This window comes from Xenopus laevis, chromosome 5L, assembly GCF_017654675.1.
Source record: "Xenopus laevis strain J_2021 chromosome 5L, Xenopus_laevis_v10.1, whole genome shotgun sequence".
NCBI classification, from domain to species: domain Eukaryota; kingdom Metazoa; phylum Chordata; class Amphibia; order Anura; family Pipidae; genus Xenopus; species Xenopus laevis.
This window is the reverse complement of record NC_054379.1, coordinates 51,722,329-51,738,184: the sequence shown is the minus strand read 5'-3', so window position 1 is coordinate 51,738,184 and position 15,856 is coordinate 51,722,329. Positions and strand designations below refer to the sequence as shown.

General features: G+C 41.3%; 2 protein-coding genes across 8 annotated transcripts in view; both read right to left on the bottom strand.

Annotated features, from left to right (window-relative positions):
* phf10.L (PHD finger protein 10 L homeolog) overlaps positions 1 to 7,891 on the bottom strand; it is a 43,195-nt gene extending 35,304 nt beyond the window's left edge. For 4 of the 6 annotated variants that reach the window (XR_005961124.1, XM_041562216.1, XM_041562217.1 and 1 more), the window contains exons 1-2: positions 7,744 to 7,891; positions 4,064 to 4,188 (exon numbers count right to left, since the gene is read on the bottom strand). Coding sequence is in view for 5 of the 6 variants with exons in the window: in XM_041562216.1 (XP_041418150.1) it covers positions 4,064 to 4,188; positions 7,744 to 7,818 (200 nt within the window). In the remaining variant the exon portion in view is untranslated. 6 annotated transcript variants of the gene reach the window in all.
* LOC121393664 lies at positions 838 to 4,008 on the bottom strand. Of its 2 annotated transcripts, none has more exons than XM_041562746.1 (2): positions 1,835 to 4,008; positions 838 to 1,718 (listed from the first exon to the last, which is right to left on the bottom strand). In XM_041562746.1, exons 1-2 carry the CDS (start codon positions 3,193 to 3,195, stop codon positions 1,298 to 1,300), a joined length of 1,782 nt encoding a protein of 593 aa, XP_041418680.1. In that variant the 5' UTR covers positions 3,196 to 4,008; the 3' UTR covers positions 838 to 1,297. The 2 variants fall into 2 exon arrangements, with proteins under 2 accessions (XP_041418680.1, XP_041418681.1); XM_041562747.1 differs by having other exon boundaries at positions 838 to 1,790; positions 1,907 to 4,008.
* Positions 7,892 to 15,856: the final 7,965 nt, after the last annotated feature.

Genomic DNA, 15,856 nt, shown 5'->3' with positions numbered 1-15,856 from the left:
CATGTAAATATCTAAAAGTCTCTGGAGAGTTCAATTCAACTGTGACCACAACTACTTATAAAATCAAACAGTATATCAATTGTTGCAGTAGGGGGATAGTTTACCTCATCACCTGCACTAAATGTGGCAAGCAATATGTAGGTTGCACTATTAGATCTTTGAAAGAACGTATCAGGGAACACATTAATCAAGTGAGCAATATTAAACTAAGCAGCAAAACCAATGTCACTAGACACTTCCAAGAATGTAATAACAGTAATTTAAAGTATTTTTCTATACAAGGGATAGAACAAATTAAGACAGGTATTAGAGGGGGTGACCTACTGATGAAATTAAAGAAAAGAGAGGTATATTGGATCTTTCACCTACAGACCAGGTTGCCACTAGGCCTCAATTACACATTTGATGTGACTTGTTATATTTAATTATATTTTCTTATGACTACTTGTGAATTATATTTTTGTATATGCCCTGTAACATGTATTATCTAACATATAGATCATTGTATTAGATCAAAGCCTGTAGTCCATTGGATGATACATGGCATTTGAAACATATGTATGTGATTGGTTTTATTAAGGGGAGGGACTATATGTGCTAGTATTTAAGGAACTAAACAAGAAAGACTAGTTGGATTCTGCCTATGACTAAGTGCTGGGTAAGCATGAAACGCGTTAGGCGTTAGAGGGATTACTATACATGTTTTTTAACTACTGATGTGAATAAAATATATTTTTTTATTGAATAGCATGTTTTGGAGAAATTATTGAGATTGTGGTTTTGCCTCTTTTTGGTCACTAGAGGTCTCCAACATGCTTATTAATAGTATTTACTACTTCTGCTCCCAATTTGATCTAAACCAGGAACTGCATTACCTGGGATGGAATTAGGAAGGATTTCTTCCGGTTGATCAACCACCCGAATTGCTCTAATGTCCTGATGGTGATTGCCAGATGCTTCTGAGCCTGTTCCAGGGATGCCGCCTTTACCAGGATGTCGTCCAGATATGGCGTGATGGAAATACCCTGAAGGCGTAGGACCGCCGACATTGCTGCCATGATCTTGGTGAACACCCGTGGAGCCGAAGAGAGTCCGAACGGGAGAGCCACAAATTGGTAATGCCGTTGGAGAAAAGCAAACCGTAGGAACTTGTGATGCCCTGGCCAGATGGGAACATGCAGGTAAGCGTCCTGGATATCCAGGGATGCCAGAAATTCGTCCCTGCTCAAGGATCTTATGACCGAGCGAATAGTCTCCATGCGGAATCGACGGTATCTGATGAACTTGTTTAAACCCTTTAGATCCAGAACTGGTCGAAAGGAGCCATTCTTCTTGGGCACCACAAATAAATTTGAGTAGAAACCCTGGAAGATCTGGTCCTCTGGGACTGGCACGATAACTCCGGCCTGAAGAAGTCCCGAAACCACTGTAAAAAAAAGCCTCTCTCTTTGGGTTTCTCTGAGGAATCCTGGAAAGGAAGAATCGTTCTGGGGGACGAGATAGAAACTCTATCTTGTACCCCTCCGCTACAAGCTCGTGAACCCACGCATCTGACACCCAGTCGTGCCATACCTCCCGGAACCAAAGCAAGCGACCCCCCCACTGCCTGATCTGGCACCGGAGGGCCTGTCCCGTCATTGTGAAGAGGACTTGTCAGGGGAGGGCTTCTGTTGGTTCTTCCGAGGCTGCCAGGCCTGACTTTGCTCTTATGTTGAAACCTGTTCTTGGATCGGAAGGAAGAGGTGGGTCGAACTTCTCTAGATGATCTGGAGGTTTGGCCACGAAAAAACCTGCCGCGCCTCTGCCAGGCCTGACTTTGCTTTTATGTTGAAACCTGTTCTTGGATCGGAAGGAAGAGGTGGGTCGAACTTCTCTAGATGATCTGGAGGTTTGGCCACGAAAAAACCTGCCGCGCCTCTGGCCGGTATGGATGCGGGATTTGTGTTGGGGCAGTAAAGTGCTCTTCCCCCCAGTGGCCTGAGAAATTATCTTCTCTAAATCGTCACCAAACAGACGTCTGCCCTTAAAGGCCATGGATGTTAGAGCCTTCTTAGAGCTGAGATCCGCCGTCCAGTGCTTCAGCCAGAGTGCTCTGCGCGCTGCTACTGCAGTGGCTGATGTTCTAGCGGATGCCTGCAATGAGTCCAGAAGAGCGTCTCCCAGGAATGCATTGGCGTCCACCATCTGATCAGCTAGGGAAGATAATTCTGCCCTGGGCAAATTATTCTTGAGGCCATCCAGGAGCTCCTGAGCCCAGTCCGCCATAGCCCTGCTGACCCACGCCGCTGCAATGATAGGCCTAAAGGTGGAGCCTGCGGAAATAAAAATTGAACGTAAGAACCCCTCAAGGCGTTTGTCGGTGGGATCCTTAAAGGCTGCCGCATCTGGGACAGGAAGAGCTGTATTCTTGGACAAGCGTGATACCGGAGCGTCTACTGCTGGAGGAACGCCCCATTTCTCTGTTAACTCCCTGGCAAAGGGATAAGAACGAGAAAACCTGCGTGAAGGTTGAAACTTCTTTTCTGGGCAGTCCCATTCCTGCTGGATAACCTCACCCAACTGATCGTGAAAAGGAAATTCAGCACTCTGTTTACGCTGTCGCTTAAATGGTCCCTTGGCTCCCGACCCCGCTCCAGATGGGTCCTCCAACTGAAGGGAGGTCTTGATTGCTCTGATAATTCCCTGAATATCATGTGGCACCTCCTTGTCAGGATCAGGAATACCCTCTGAAGATGCGGACGAAATCTCACCCTCGCTAAACTCAGAGTCACCGATATCGTCCGCTGAATCCTCCGATGATACGGACAAAGGCACCCTTCTCTTGCTCGGGGCCTTCCTGTGCTTAGCCTGAGGTTGAACAGATAAGTGAGCAACAAACTTATCCTGAGACGATGACAGGTTTGCAATTCCCTGTAGGCTAGCCAGGGATTGGGACAGCTGTAGCGCCCAAGTAGGAGGATTGTCCCCCATAGAATAGGGATGGGAAGCTGAAGCCCCTGAAGAGACCCCAGCAGGAGCATCACTCGCCAATTCTGAAACCTCCAGAGCTATGGAGGGATTAGAAGTCTCCCCTGATGCTGTGCAAGCTGCACAGGTCGGGTCCCCTTGACCCTTGGGAAATTTGGCGCCGCATGAAGCGCAGGCAAGGTAAGTAATTGAGGCAGAGGACCTAGTCTTCCCTCCCCTGGGAAACATGGCCTCCCTGCAGCCTTAGGCCTCTGGAGCGTGTACTCCCGCACCTAACCTCCTCCCCCACCAACCGCACCTGACGGAGAAGAAGGAGAAGCAGCAGCCACCCGTGCCTGGATACTCCCGCACCTCGCCGTGGATAAGGCTCTCCACGCGCCAACGGCGTTACTGAAGACCCGTGCGCGCTGACTGCAGCGCCGTGCTAGGACGCGAGGAGCCGGGAAGGAAATTACGTCGTCAGGCGAGCGCACAGGAACTGCCGCTTCTGGGTCCTAATGCCCCCTCCTGACGGCGTACTCCTCCTCCCCTGCACGGGGCCGCTCACCGCTACCTCTCCCTCCCCCCAGTGCGTTGGTGAGAGGGCTGCAGGATAAATGCGGTCCCTGAAATGCACTAGCGGTGTACTTACCGATATTCCAGGGACCCAGAGCTCCCCTCAGAAGCCTCTCAGACTGGCCAGTCAGGGTCCTGCCATGCTGGCAGGCCCTATGTGATGGATGGCCAGCTTGCAAGCAAGACTTACAGACCCCAGCCGAGGAATCCCGCGATGGGGGCTAACCTTGGAGAACAGGACTGTCCCTGACTCCAGTCTCACCCCGGGTGTCAATGCTATTCATTGACCGTAGAATCACTACCAGTAGGGCCTCCTAGAGGCCTAGTCCCTACCTCCTTGGAAGCAGGACACTGAAAAAACTGATTTAAGGGAGTTAAGCAGGCGGTATATAGAAGAGGGAGAAGGAGGAGTTTCAGCTTTGCTATCAGTGTCCTGCCTCCTGGAGGAGGAGCTTAACCCCCGTGGTTCCTGTGTCCCCCGAGCCGTAAGAGAAAAAGCATTTTGAAAGATACTATGGAACACAAAAATAAATGAAAGTACCCAAAATCTTGGTTTGAATTTTCACAACTTGGGGTGCTATCTCCAGATATTCGCCTTCGTTTTGCTGGCTGACTGCCATCATTTGAAGTCTCTTCTGTGTCTTTTGTATCATTTGAATTTTCTTCCTTCAAAATTAAATAAGTGTATATGTTAAATAAGTAGATACAGGACAGCTTAAAATGAAATATGATTTGTGTGAAAATAATGTATAAAAATTAAGCATATTGAAAAGAAATTCATCTGTTAAATGAATCAAGCTTAACAGAGACATTACAAGAAAAATGGAGAAACCCTAACGATACATAAATTGGAAAAACTTGAAATGCCTTTACAGGTCAGATATGTTTCTACAGAATCTTGAAACAAAATATTTATTTGCAACCATATTGCTATTTTATGCACGAAGCATATTATACCGGTAGGTATGAACAGAGCCATAACTGATTTTTGAACCCCATTCATTAGCAATAAATGAGCATTTGCACCACCTGACCTTTATCTTTTATTAAATAAAAGCTGTTTTTACTTTTTATTTATTTTTCCCATATTGTGATGGTTTGTCTGCTCCCATAGCTGATGGTCCAGGATGATGCACATGGACCCACCACATCCACCTTTGTAAGCACATACCATTTTTTATTGGCTGCATTATTATACTGCAGTTCTCCTCTTAGTGTTTAGTACTATCATGATTTTCTTAGAGTGACTGCAGGGGGCCACCAAAGAGATCTTTGGACTGGACCAATATTTGCATCTGCACAATAACCCAGAGAAACCAATCTGACACTTATCTGTCAACTGCTATACAAATGCCCCACAGATTATATTCCAATGGAATATTTACAAAATCCGTTAACAAGAACAAAAATATCTCAGTAGTTTGCAGACTTTATTTCAGACTCAAAAGTAATTAGAAGACAAAATCTAAAAACATCTGGATGACAGACCTTGTAACTCAATGAAATCTAATCTGTATAATATATAAATCTAACCTGGTTTCAGACAAAATTAGCCAAGGTTCCAAGAAAAATAGCCACATTTTGCTTTTCTGTGCATAATGGTTAATTGCTACATCTAAATTTTATGTCGCACTGTACTTTGCTGCTATAATCTTCTTCAGCAAGGTATACTGTGTCAGGCATTAGGGAAGCACCCAATCCACTATTTGGGAATACTGAACCAAATCCTAATTTGCATATGCAAATTATGAGCGGGAAAGGAAAAAAAATGTACTTCCTTGTTTTCTGATGAAAAGTCACATGATTTTCCCTTCCTGAAACTAATTTGTTTATGCAAATTAGGATTCAGTTCAACCAGGCACAAGGATTCAGTCGGATCCAAATCCAGCTAAAAAGGCAAACGAATACCGAACCCGGGATGTGGTGCAGCCCTAGTTTAAACTCACCAACTTTCATCAGATCCATTTTTTCCTCTTAAGAACGCAAAAGATATAAAGTTAGATATATAAAAAATTAAATATAAAGCCACTACTCCAGCAAACACACGTAAACTCCAAATTCCTACCAAACACAGCTTTTGCCAGAAACACTTGTCAATTCTGAGATTGTTTCTTAGACATGCTTATAAGCAATGTTTGCTATAATCTGTGTGCCCATGTGCACACACACAAGTTATTATACCACTATAAATTAACAATATTGGAGCACACAGAAAACTCTGTATGTGTACACATAAATAGACCCAATTGCACTCTGCAATGTGCACACGTTTGCCCACAATGCAGAGTTTTTCCCTAGAATTCCAGTGTTATTATAGATGCCTTTTAAATATAATACACTGCAACTTGTGCCCAATTCACCAACGCTCATGCAAATTAGCATCCTCAATGGTAGCTAGTTTTTCAGCTAGGTATGTAGAAGCAATCCACCAATTTATTCTGTAGACACAAACTGCTAATGGACCACTAGAATTACTGCCAGCTCCAAAAAAAAGTGTAAATTGTATGCATCTATTGAGTCATTTACTTAACATGCATTCATGAGAGAGGGCTGAACAGGAGCATTGGTGCTAAATTGTGAATAATGGTTTAAAACATGTATTTTTCTCTTTGCACTTGTGTTTGTAAATGCGCTTTACTGCCTGCAAAATGAGAGAGAATGCTTTACAGTAGTAGTAATATCAACAATGCAGTGCACCACAATAATAGACGATAAGAAGAAAAATACCAGCACTCGAGACTCCATGCAAGCGGGCCAAGCCCTTTGTGTTTATTACAACGAAATTTACTAATTTACTAGAGTCTTGAGTGCCGGTATTTTTCTTCTTATGACGTGTTGTTGAGGGTGCCGATCCCCTTTTTTACCGAGCACCAGACCAATTTTGTCGTGAGAGGCCAGGGTGCGCTGGTGGGTTTGGAACTGAACAACAATAGAAGCACATAACAGATTGCTTTTATATGCTATTATTGTTACAATGTATAAATGCAACTATTTGTAACTTGAAGCACGCAGTATTTGTTACACTTGCCAAATATTTAAAAAACAAGTGAAAGCTAGTAACACTTTCTACAGAACTGTCAAACACAATACATACAATGTAAATGTTACAAGTACTGGTAAAAAGAAAAAGTAACTATTGGGGGTAGTCAACTATTTTGTTTTCAACAGGCCAAGGATTCTAATCAAATGGGTCTCTGTGCTGTTTAAGGGTAGGACTACATGGATGTTTTTGGCCCGATCCGACGCTCTGCATCCAACAGTCGTGTCGGATCAACGCTGCAACACCATGCGACAATGCATTCACCTATCTTTGCCGCATGCGTTTTGGTGAATCGCACCGAAAACGTCCATGTAGTCCTACCCTTAGACAGGTCACTATGGTGCCAATGATTACATGGATATTCCCTCCTACAATAGAATACAGTAACTAAAATGAGGAGGAATTCTAAAACCTCTGTTATGCATGTATTACAGTAAGAATTTCTTTAACTTTGTCTTTTGAAGTTACATCAACAGATTCAGATACATATTATTACACCAAGCATTTTCTGTGAAATTCCAGCCCCACCGAAACTAATTTGTTCATGTTCCATAAAACACAAGTGGTACCAACAGCTAACAGATCCGTGAGTATGAAAACCAACGAGAATAAGAGTTTCTGACACTATTTAGAGGGCTGTTAAAAAAAAAATAAGAGACCCTTTCTAAACTCACGTTCACTAACTTCTGCTGTTATAAAATAAGCACAGGGTGCACAGGGTCCACATGGTAGTGTTTATAAGACTTAATAGTGTCTCTGCTGCAGTTATAGTTATACACCATTAGTTAGGAAATGGTGAAAATAAGAAAACAGTGTGTGTCTGTGTTATTTATATATATATATATATATATATATATATATATATATATATATATATATATATATATATACACACACACACACAAACACAAGAGATGAAGAGCTTTACAGCTTGTGTTTGAATTAGCTGAATGATAGGATGACAAGCTTTCAGAACTCTTTACATGGTGCAGTGATTATATATTCCCTTCTCAAACTGAAGAAAAAGGAAAGGTTATGTATGCATAAAATGTGCGAGTCCACAACAGAAAAGATAATAATGCAACATGCACGTACCAAGGACGACCGGCTAGAAACACACAGACACAACTCTAGAGCACAGGTAAACAAACGCACAGAGAAACAGAATGTAAACAAGTCACCTTTACAGAGGGCGGTGCAGGGATGGGCGGTTCAGTGTCGCACAAAGGCTTTGCTGGAGAAACAACAGCGGCCATGACCCGTCATACAGGAAGCAATACAATTACTGCAGGGAGAAAGGATAAACCCCGCCCCCACATGCACACAACCCCAACAAGGGAGCCCCGCCTACCCGCACGCTGATTCGCGGAGGGGAATGTGCAAGCGTCACTAAACAAGTGCAGTGTGTGTGATTTCCCTATTGAAAAACCACTTTGCTTATCCATTTCATAGTGGTGTGGAGAGCGAGTAGCTGGAGGGATAACGCTACAAATGACATTGGGGTAGTTCCCCTCTAATGTAGCATTTAGAATGATGAAGGTGTGCAGTAGGTCTTCATTTTTTTTGTGGATTTTTATTTATTTCGTTTTTTGTTCAGCAGCTCTCCAGTTTGTAATTTTAGCTACTATCTGGTTGCTAGGGGGCTTTTTATCCCAGCAACCAGGCAGTGGTTTGAATGAGAGACTGAAATAAGAGGGGGACCAAACAGATTTTTTTAAAAACAATTAAAATTGCAATAATATTGCAGCTTGACAGAGCAATATTTTTATTTGAAAGCAGTACAGATGTAGAAGAAGACAGTTAAATAAGACCAGCTGAAAGGGTGCTAAGAATAAGACATTCTATAAGATACTATGAGTTAACATAGAAAATTGCATAAAGACTAAATAAACCCAATAGGCTGGTTTTGCTTCCAATAAGGATTAATTATATCTTAGTTGGGATCAAGTACAAGGTGCTGTTTTATTATTACAGAGAAAAAGGAAATTATTTTTAAAAATGTGGAATATTTGGATAAAAAGGGGTCTATGGGAGATGGCCTTTCCGTAATTTGGAACTTTCTGGATAACGGTTTCCGGATAACAGATCCCATACCTGTTCTTATATAATCTTCCTTTGAAAAGCAAATTTTCCCAAGTATTGTGCCCTTGTTGAATTGCTAACACAGAATCTATTTTAAGCTTGCGCAGGGTCATCATCAGTGCAGTAACATAATATAGACCAGTTGCAATATGCTTTTATGTACTGGAGCTTAACAGAAGAGACCACAGGCCCAGGCCCTGGTGGAGGCTCAAGAGCATTAGTAGTCCAGTGTGGACAGTGGCTCAGTATCTGTATACATGTGCTGAATAGTGTTTATGCCTCATTTGCATAATAAATTGCAGTGTGCAATCAGGCCCGAATTTGTGGCAAGGCCCAGAATTAGGGTGGCATGCCGCCTAGCTGCACATGAAGTCTGCTCTTATCCAGAGTACTAGGAACTAGGCAGGTGTAAAATATTCCACTAATAATCTGTGTGCACCCTGTTCCAGTGCATTTTGCATGCTTCAGTGTTATCAGATAGAGGCAGGCCTCTACGTCTTGCATGATGTGTTGCCCAAAAAAGCCGTCCTTAACGGGATTGCTCACTTTAAATTATCATTTAGTATGATGCAGAGTTATATTCTATGACAATTTGCCGAAATAATAGCAGTATTAGCAATCTGGTTGCTATGGTCCAAATTACCCTAGCAACCATGCATTGATTTGAATAAGAGCCTGGAAAATGAATAGGAAATGGCCTAAATAAAAATATTAGTAATAAAAAGTAGCAATAATAGCCTAACGTAGCATTTGTTTGTTAGATGGGTTCAGTGCCCCCTTTTGAAAGTTGGAACGAGTCAGAAGAAGGAAGCAAATAATTCAAAAACTATAAAAATGAAAAAATGAAGGCCATTTGTTTACAATTAGCCATTCTATAGCATACTAAAAGTAAACTTAAAGGAGAACTAACCTCTTAATTTTAAAAAAAAACCCTACCCTAAGTAGACCCCCTCCCTGCTCCCCCCTCCAGCCTAGCTTTTACCCCTGCTAAATGCCCCAAACTCTTTACTTAGCTCTCGGTGCAGATCCAGGGCATCGGAGTTCATGGGCGGCAATTTCGGCACATGTGCAGTTGTCAAAAACCAGACTGCTCCAACTGGACATGCGCCGATACAGTACTTACCAACTGCACATGCGCCGATACAGTACTTACTTCCCGAAGAAGAAGAGAAGAAGATGGCGCCCGTGAATTCCGATGCCCTAAATCTGCACCGAGGGGTAAGTAAAGAGTTAGGAACATTTACCAGGGGTAACAGCTAGGTGGGGGGGAGCAGGGAGGGGGGGTCTATGTATGGTAGGGGTAGGGTTTTTTTTAAATTAAGGGTTTAGTTCTCCTTTAAAGGTGAACCGCCCCTTTAAGGCAGCACGCCAAACGACTGACTCCTTTTATATTGCTTAGTGTTAGAGGTCTGAAGCTACAATCATTTTGCTTTGGGTGCCCAACAGTTGTGTAACAATGTGCTGCTGGACCACCCTGCAACAAAAAAATCTTTTGGGGCCCAACTTGCATAGACTCTGCTGACCCGCCCGCCAGCTTTCAACGCTTTATTTTATGCCACTGGTGCCCAATAACTTGTAGTTACATAATGGAACCTGTCTTTGATGTACTTAGCCACGGTTTTCTCATCTTCCCATTCTACAGACAAAACTATAGAGCTCTGTTACAAACAAAATGCAAAACTGGGCTGGAACTGTGGGAGGTAGAAAACATAAAATTGTGGAGCAGGCACTCTAATAAAGGCATTCTTCCACTAGGCAGATAAATCAAGTGGAAAAAGTTTATTATGTCCACATATACAGCCTTTCACGTTTCATGTTACAAACACTTAGAGTCAAATTCCCTAAGCAGCAAAAATTCGCCAGCGTAGGCTTCGCAGCCATCGCAACACTTTGCCAGGCGTAAATTCTCTAGGACAACGCCAATTCCTTAAAGTGCGAAGTTGCGTCCAGGGCGCCTTACGCTGGCGTTACCTCTTCAATCACAGAGAAGATGCGCTAGTGTGGGTAATTTGCATACGGTGGGAAATGATAAAGTTACATGGACGTATATGTTGCAGCAAATACATTACATTACACAAGTCCAGGGAACCTTAATAAAATAGAGTTGTTATAATGCCCTACACATGAGCCCAGTGTATAGTTTATGTTCCATATGTTAGAAAATGTAGGGGGGAACCCGGTTACCCAAAAAAAAGTTTACAGACCTTTGCAGACTATCACAAAAAAGGAAAAGACGACCAGCGTTTTTTAGGAAATTTTGCACTAAAAATTGAGGAAGTCCTATGCTCTCCATTGCACTTTGCCTGGTCTGAGCTGGTGAAGGCAAGTCTGGCAAATGAGGTAACCTTCAGTAAAATCCGCATCTTAGTGAATTTGCGAGGTTATGTCAGTTCGCCAGAGCAAAAATTTGCCTGGCGTTAGAGTGCAAAGCAACGCTAGCATCTATCTCCTTCACTAGCAAAGTAATGCCAGCGCCTGTTAGGGAATCGGTGAAGTTCCGAAATGATGTCATGCTAGCGAATTTTCGCTAGCGTTAGTCACTTTGCCCTTTAGGGAATCTGCCCCTGTGTCAAAGGCTATCTATACAGAGCTCTACACCTAATATTTAAACAAATATGCACCAATCAGAGAACCCAATCAATTATTCAATTACCAAATCACATAGCTCAACAAAATAACCAATCACTATCAAAAGAATGTGTAAGCGAATACTAAGGCTACACCCATCCATGAGGTAATGGGTGCCATATTGGTATACCTTAGTTTACTTCAAAAGTAGTTGGTGCCATATTTATACACCCAAATAGTGAACAGGGCTGAAAATAGGGGTAGGCAGAGTAGGCACATGCCTAGGGCGTAAAGCTGGGGCGGTGCCAGGCACCTTCTCTGGCTCCTACCCCTAGCCATCTCTGGTCTGTCTGCTTTTGTTCGCGATTGGGCTTCCGCATCGGCAGTTTCTTTTTGCGCATGTATGCGACCCTTCAGCGCCGTGGCCTAGGGCGCCTGGCTCTGAAAGTCAACATAAAAACTATATATTTTATATCCATAAAGTACCATATCTAATACATGTACACATGTACATGTGATTAAGTGATTAAGTCATAGGCAGCCTAGTAAGCGGAATAAGAATCTATTTCATTTATAGGTATGGCAGTTACATCATACTCATTGTTAAGTCCCATAGGGAACCTAGTAACCAAAACAAAAATCCATATCTATATCTGTACATTCATATGCTAAAATTCATTTTTTAGTGTCAGTATCACTTTAATTTGGGATCTAAGGTCTCATTTCCACAGCAAGTGCAAAGTGCACTAATCAAACACAAATTGTCATGGTTTTTGTCTACAAAGTAGAATTTCAGTGTAACTAAAGGTGCCTGCTAAGTAGTATCTGCCCTCACTTGTGTGGACTTTAACCTCTATATCTATATAAGTTAGTGCTAATAGCCCCATTACATATGGTGAGTTGGACATCTAAGAAGTGTAACTCCTTGTCAGACATTTCAACTGTAAATTGTATAGTCTCATGTGACCCATTTGCTTTGTTAACCATCTCATTTAATGTATCCATGGATACTATGGAATACTATGGAATGGGACCATGGATACATTAAATGAACGGATAGAAATAACTTACTCCATGCCCAAAGTTTTCCTAACCCAAATACAGTTAAAGCAATCCCTAAGGGGCAGTTTTAAAGGGCTAAAAGGATTGCATCTACAGATGAGGATTATAGAATGGCTGGCCAGTCCTTAAGTGAGCGGTTTGTACAAAGGGGATATGAGTCGAAGTATATCAAAAAAGCGATGGAGGAAGTAGAGTCTATACCAAGGAAAGAGCTGTTACAAAAAAATCGACAGGTTAGACAGAAGGATAACCGGAGTATGTTTGTGTCCAAATTCGTTAGGCATAGTAAATAAATAGAAAAGGTTATAAAGAAATATTGGCCAGTTCTCCAACGAGATAAGATTTTTGGGAAATTATTCAAGGATCGCCCACGGTTCTGTTACAGGAAGGGAATGAGTATTAGGGACTTGATATGCCCTTCAGAATTACCTATAGAAAAGAAACAGAGGTTCCTGGGAATACAGAAGAAGGGTACTTTTCCGTGCTTGAATTGTGTCTGTTGCGCTTCGATAATAAAAGGGTCAAGCATTAATCATCCCACTAAAGGTAATAAACTTAATTTGAATGACTATGCCACATGTGAATCTAAAGGGGTCATATACATGTTGAAGTGCCTGTGTGGCCTAGTCTATGTGGGGCAGACAATGAGAAATGTAAAAACTAGGATTAAAGAGCATAAAGGGGACATAAAGAATTATAAACCAGGATCTCACACAGATACGACTGTAGCCCGACATTTTAATGAGGCAAAACATAGCCACAGGCAATTGAAATGGGTGGTCCTCAAGGTAGTACAACCATTAAGTCGAGGTGGTAATTTCAAGCAAAAGATGCTACAACGTGAAGCCAAATGGATTTCAAAATTGAATTCACTAGCCCCAGTTGGGCTTAATGATGCCTGGAGTTTGAAATGCTTTTTATAAGAATTGTAATGGTGTACTCTTATTTATTTCAGATATTAATTGGTGCCTATTCTCTCAGCTGGGGGTAAGGTAAGGGAGAAGCTATTGTTTTAATACGTAAATCGTATTGTAAAGTGTAATATTCTAAAATAAATGTATATCTAGAATAATTGTGGAAAGGCACAGTTATGCATGTATTCTTGGATTGTCAGGACAGGTAGATCCAAAAAAAGGATAGTACCACCTTTCTTATGTGAATATGTATATTTAATTGTTTTTAAACAAAAGCAGTTGTCCGTTTTTCAGTGGACTAAGGTGATGTGGGACTTTTGGATTTTTTGTTTTTATTATAGAGTGAACCTGAGGATATGGAACTTTGGCACTTGGACACTACCTGTTCACTGGAGACCACTGGGATTTTTAAACGTTTTATACGTTTTCTACCTATTTTACACTTTTTACTATTACCCTGGAATAATGAGGTAATTGGTGGGAGGAGGAACACTGTGTGGTAATTAAGGTTATAAGAGGTGTTTTGATCATGTGATTGTTACACTTGAGAAAGGGTCCGTGTGACTCGAAACATGTCGTGTGTACAATAAAGCACTAACGCAGCAGAGCTCTGCAGCCTATGGCTTCCTTTCACTATTCTTCTTTTGATTTTACTTGGTATAATTCAAGGTCTGCTTATTCCAACTTGTAATTAAAATGTATAGGCCACTGCTAATATTTCAGTGGTGCTTATATTCTGCTAATAGACATGGTAGCAAGTATTATTTGCTAAGGTTTAAGCACAATGGATCAGCTTTGCTCTCTTTTGAATGAAGCACCAAGTTACTATGGGAGACCAATTTTATCTGTGCAAGTTAGTGCCCTGACATCCTACTTATTTTATATTGGGAGTATATATTGGGGGGGTCTGTTTGAAACCAAATGTATATTCTGTGCCAGTAGAAGTTCCATTCCGGACCAAACAATGTTAGAGTTGTACAATACTAAAAAAAAAAGGTTGTGGGGGTTCTATTGCACCCAAACCTGCACCCCCTTGGGGACAGGGAAAATAGTTTCTGGAAGGGGGTGGGAAGGAATGTATACTTGCGTTACTTCTCCCACTTATTCACCAATGAGTTAAACTGTGAAATTTTTTCAAATTTCCATGCACGGTTGTGTAATTTATGCATACAGTGATTGAGGAAAGAAGCCTTAAAATGATTTAAGTGAAACAATTCTCTGTGGTGAGATGAAACATTTATTCAAATGTACCACATGTTATTCTGCATTCAGAATCCTAAATGTTTATAGGAAACCTTGCCTATAAATTATAAATACAGCACAAGTGCAAAGCTAGAATAAATTGCTGGGATTAAGTGAAAAACAATCACATATAAATTACATCCTGCACATCACAATTTTTTTGTAGAAAAGTGTCAGTGCCAACCTCACTAATGGGATCCAGTGTTCAATAATCGATATATAAAAGAGCAGTCACACACAGTAATGGAAATTGTATTACTACAGGTATGGGATCCATTATCTGGAAACCTGTTATACTGAACACTCTGAATTACGGAATGGCCATCTTCCATAGACTCCATTTTATCCAAATAATCCAAATTTTTAAACAATTATTTCCTTTTTCTCTGTAATAATAAAACAGTACCTTGTACTAAGATATAATTAATCCTTATTGGAAGCAAAGCAACCCTATTGGGTTTATTTAATGTTTAAATGGTTTTCTAATAGAGTTTGAAGGTGCAAATTACTGAGATCCTTTATCCGGAAAATCCCTTCTGTATAACAAATCCCATACCTGTATAACATAGTACGTTTCAAAGGGACACTCAGTGAAGTCAAGTGTACCCCCAAGCATGTTGTGCCATGTGAGCACAAAATATTGATAGTACAGGTATGGGACTTTTAAAGGACAAGGAAAGTCTAAAATAGAATAAGGCAAGAAATGCTGTATTTTGTATACTAAACATAAGAATGAAATTACTGCACCACAAGCCTAATCAAACAAATGATTTATGCTTTGAAAGTTGGCCACAGGGGGCTGTCATCTTGTAACTTTGTTAAACATCTTTGCCTGACCCTGACCCTGCACATGCTCAGTGTGGTCTGGGCTGCTTAGGGATTGTCATAAACAAAGCTGCTTGAATTCTGCATGGCTGTTAAGTAAGGTGGGGGCTCCCCCTGCTGTTCATAAGTATGATTGTTTCCCTGCTCAGCAGTTAGGGACCATCTGACAATTCCTATCCACAGCAGTAAATGAAGGGAGAATTTCACTGCATACAGTCAGTTTTCTTATAAAAACGGTACACATTTTAAAGTATATTGGAAATAGGTTTCTTTTTCATTAAAGAAATTAAAAATGGGATTTTATTTTTTTTTGCCTTTCCTTGTCCTTTAATTGAGTTTACAACAGCTAAGAATGCTTAAATAAAAAAAGGAATTTGGATTTCTTGTTTAATTTGAAAAGGACTTTTATTATACAGCTTTTCATGTCTGGATGACAGGTCCATTTTAAGGTAATGAGCACACATTTTGGCACATCGCACACAATTGTGGCGCATACAAGTTAGCCTGAGGCACAATAACATTGGAATCGTGGAAGAAAAATGCTCCACTGTCTGAAATAACATAGAAAATTCCATCAGAATAATGTACTTTGCACAATGTG

Excerpts from the sequence above, each read along its gene's own strand:
- LOC121393664 (XM_041562746.1), bottom strand. The coding sequence starts at position 3,195 with ATGTTTCCCAGGGGAGGGAAGACTAGGTCCTCTGCCTCAATTACTTAC. Across the intron at positions 1,719-1,834 it reads TCCTTCCGATCCAAGAACAG|GTTTCAACATAAGAGCAAAG; the intron begins GTTTCAACATAA and ends ATCCAAGAACAG.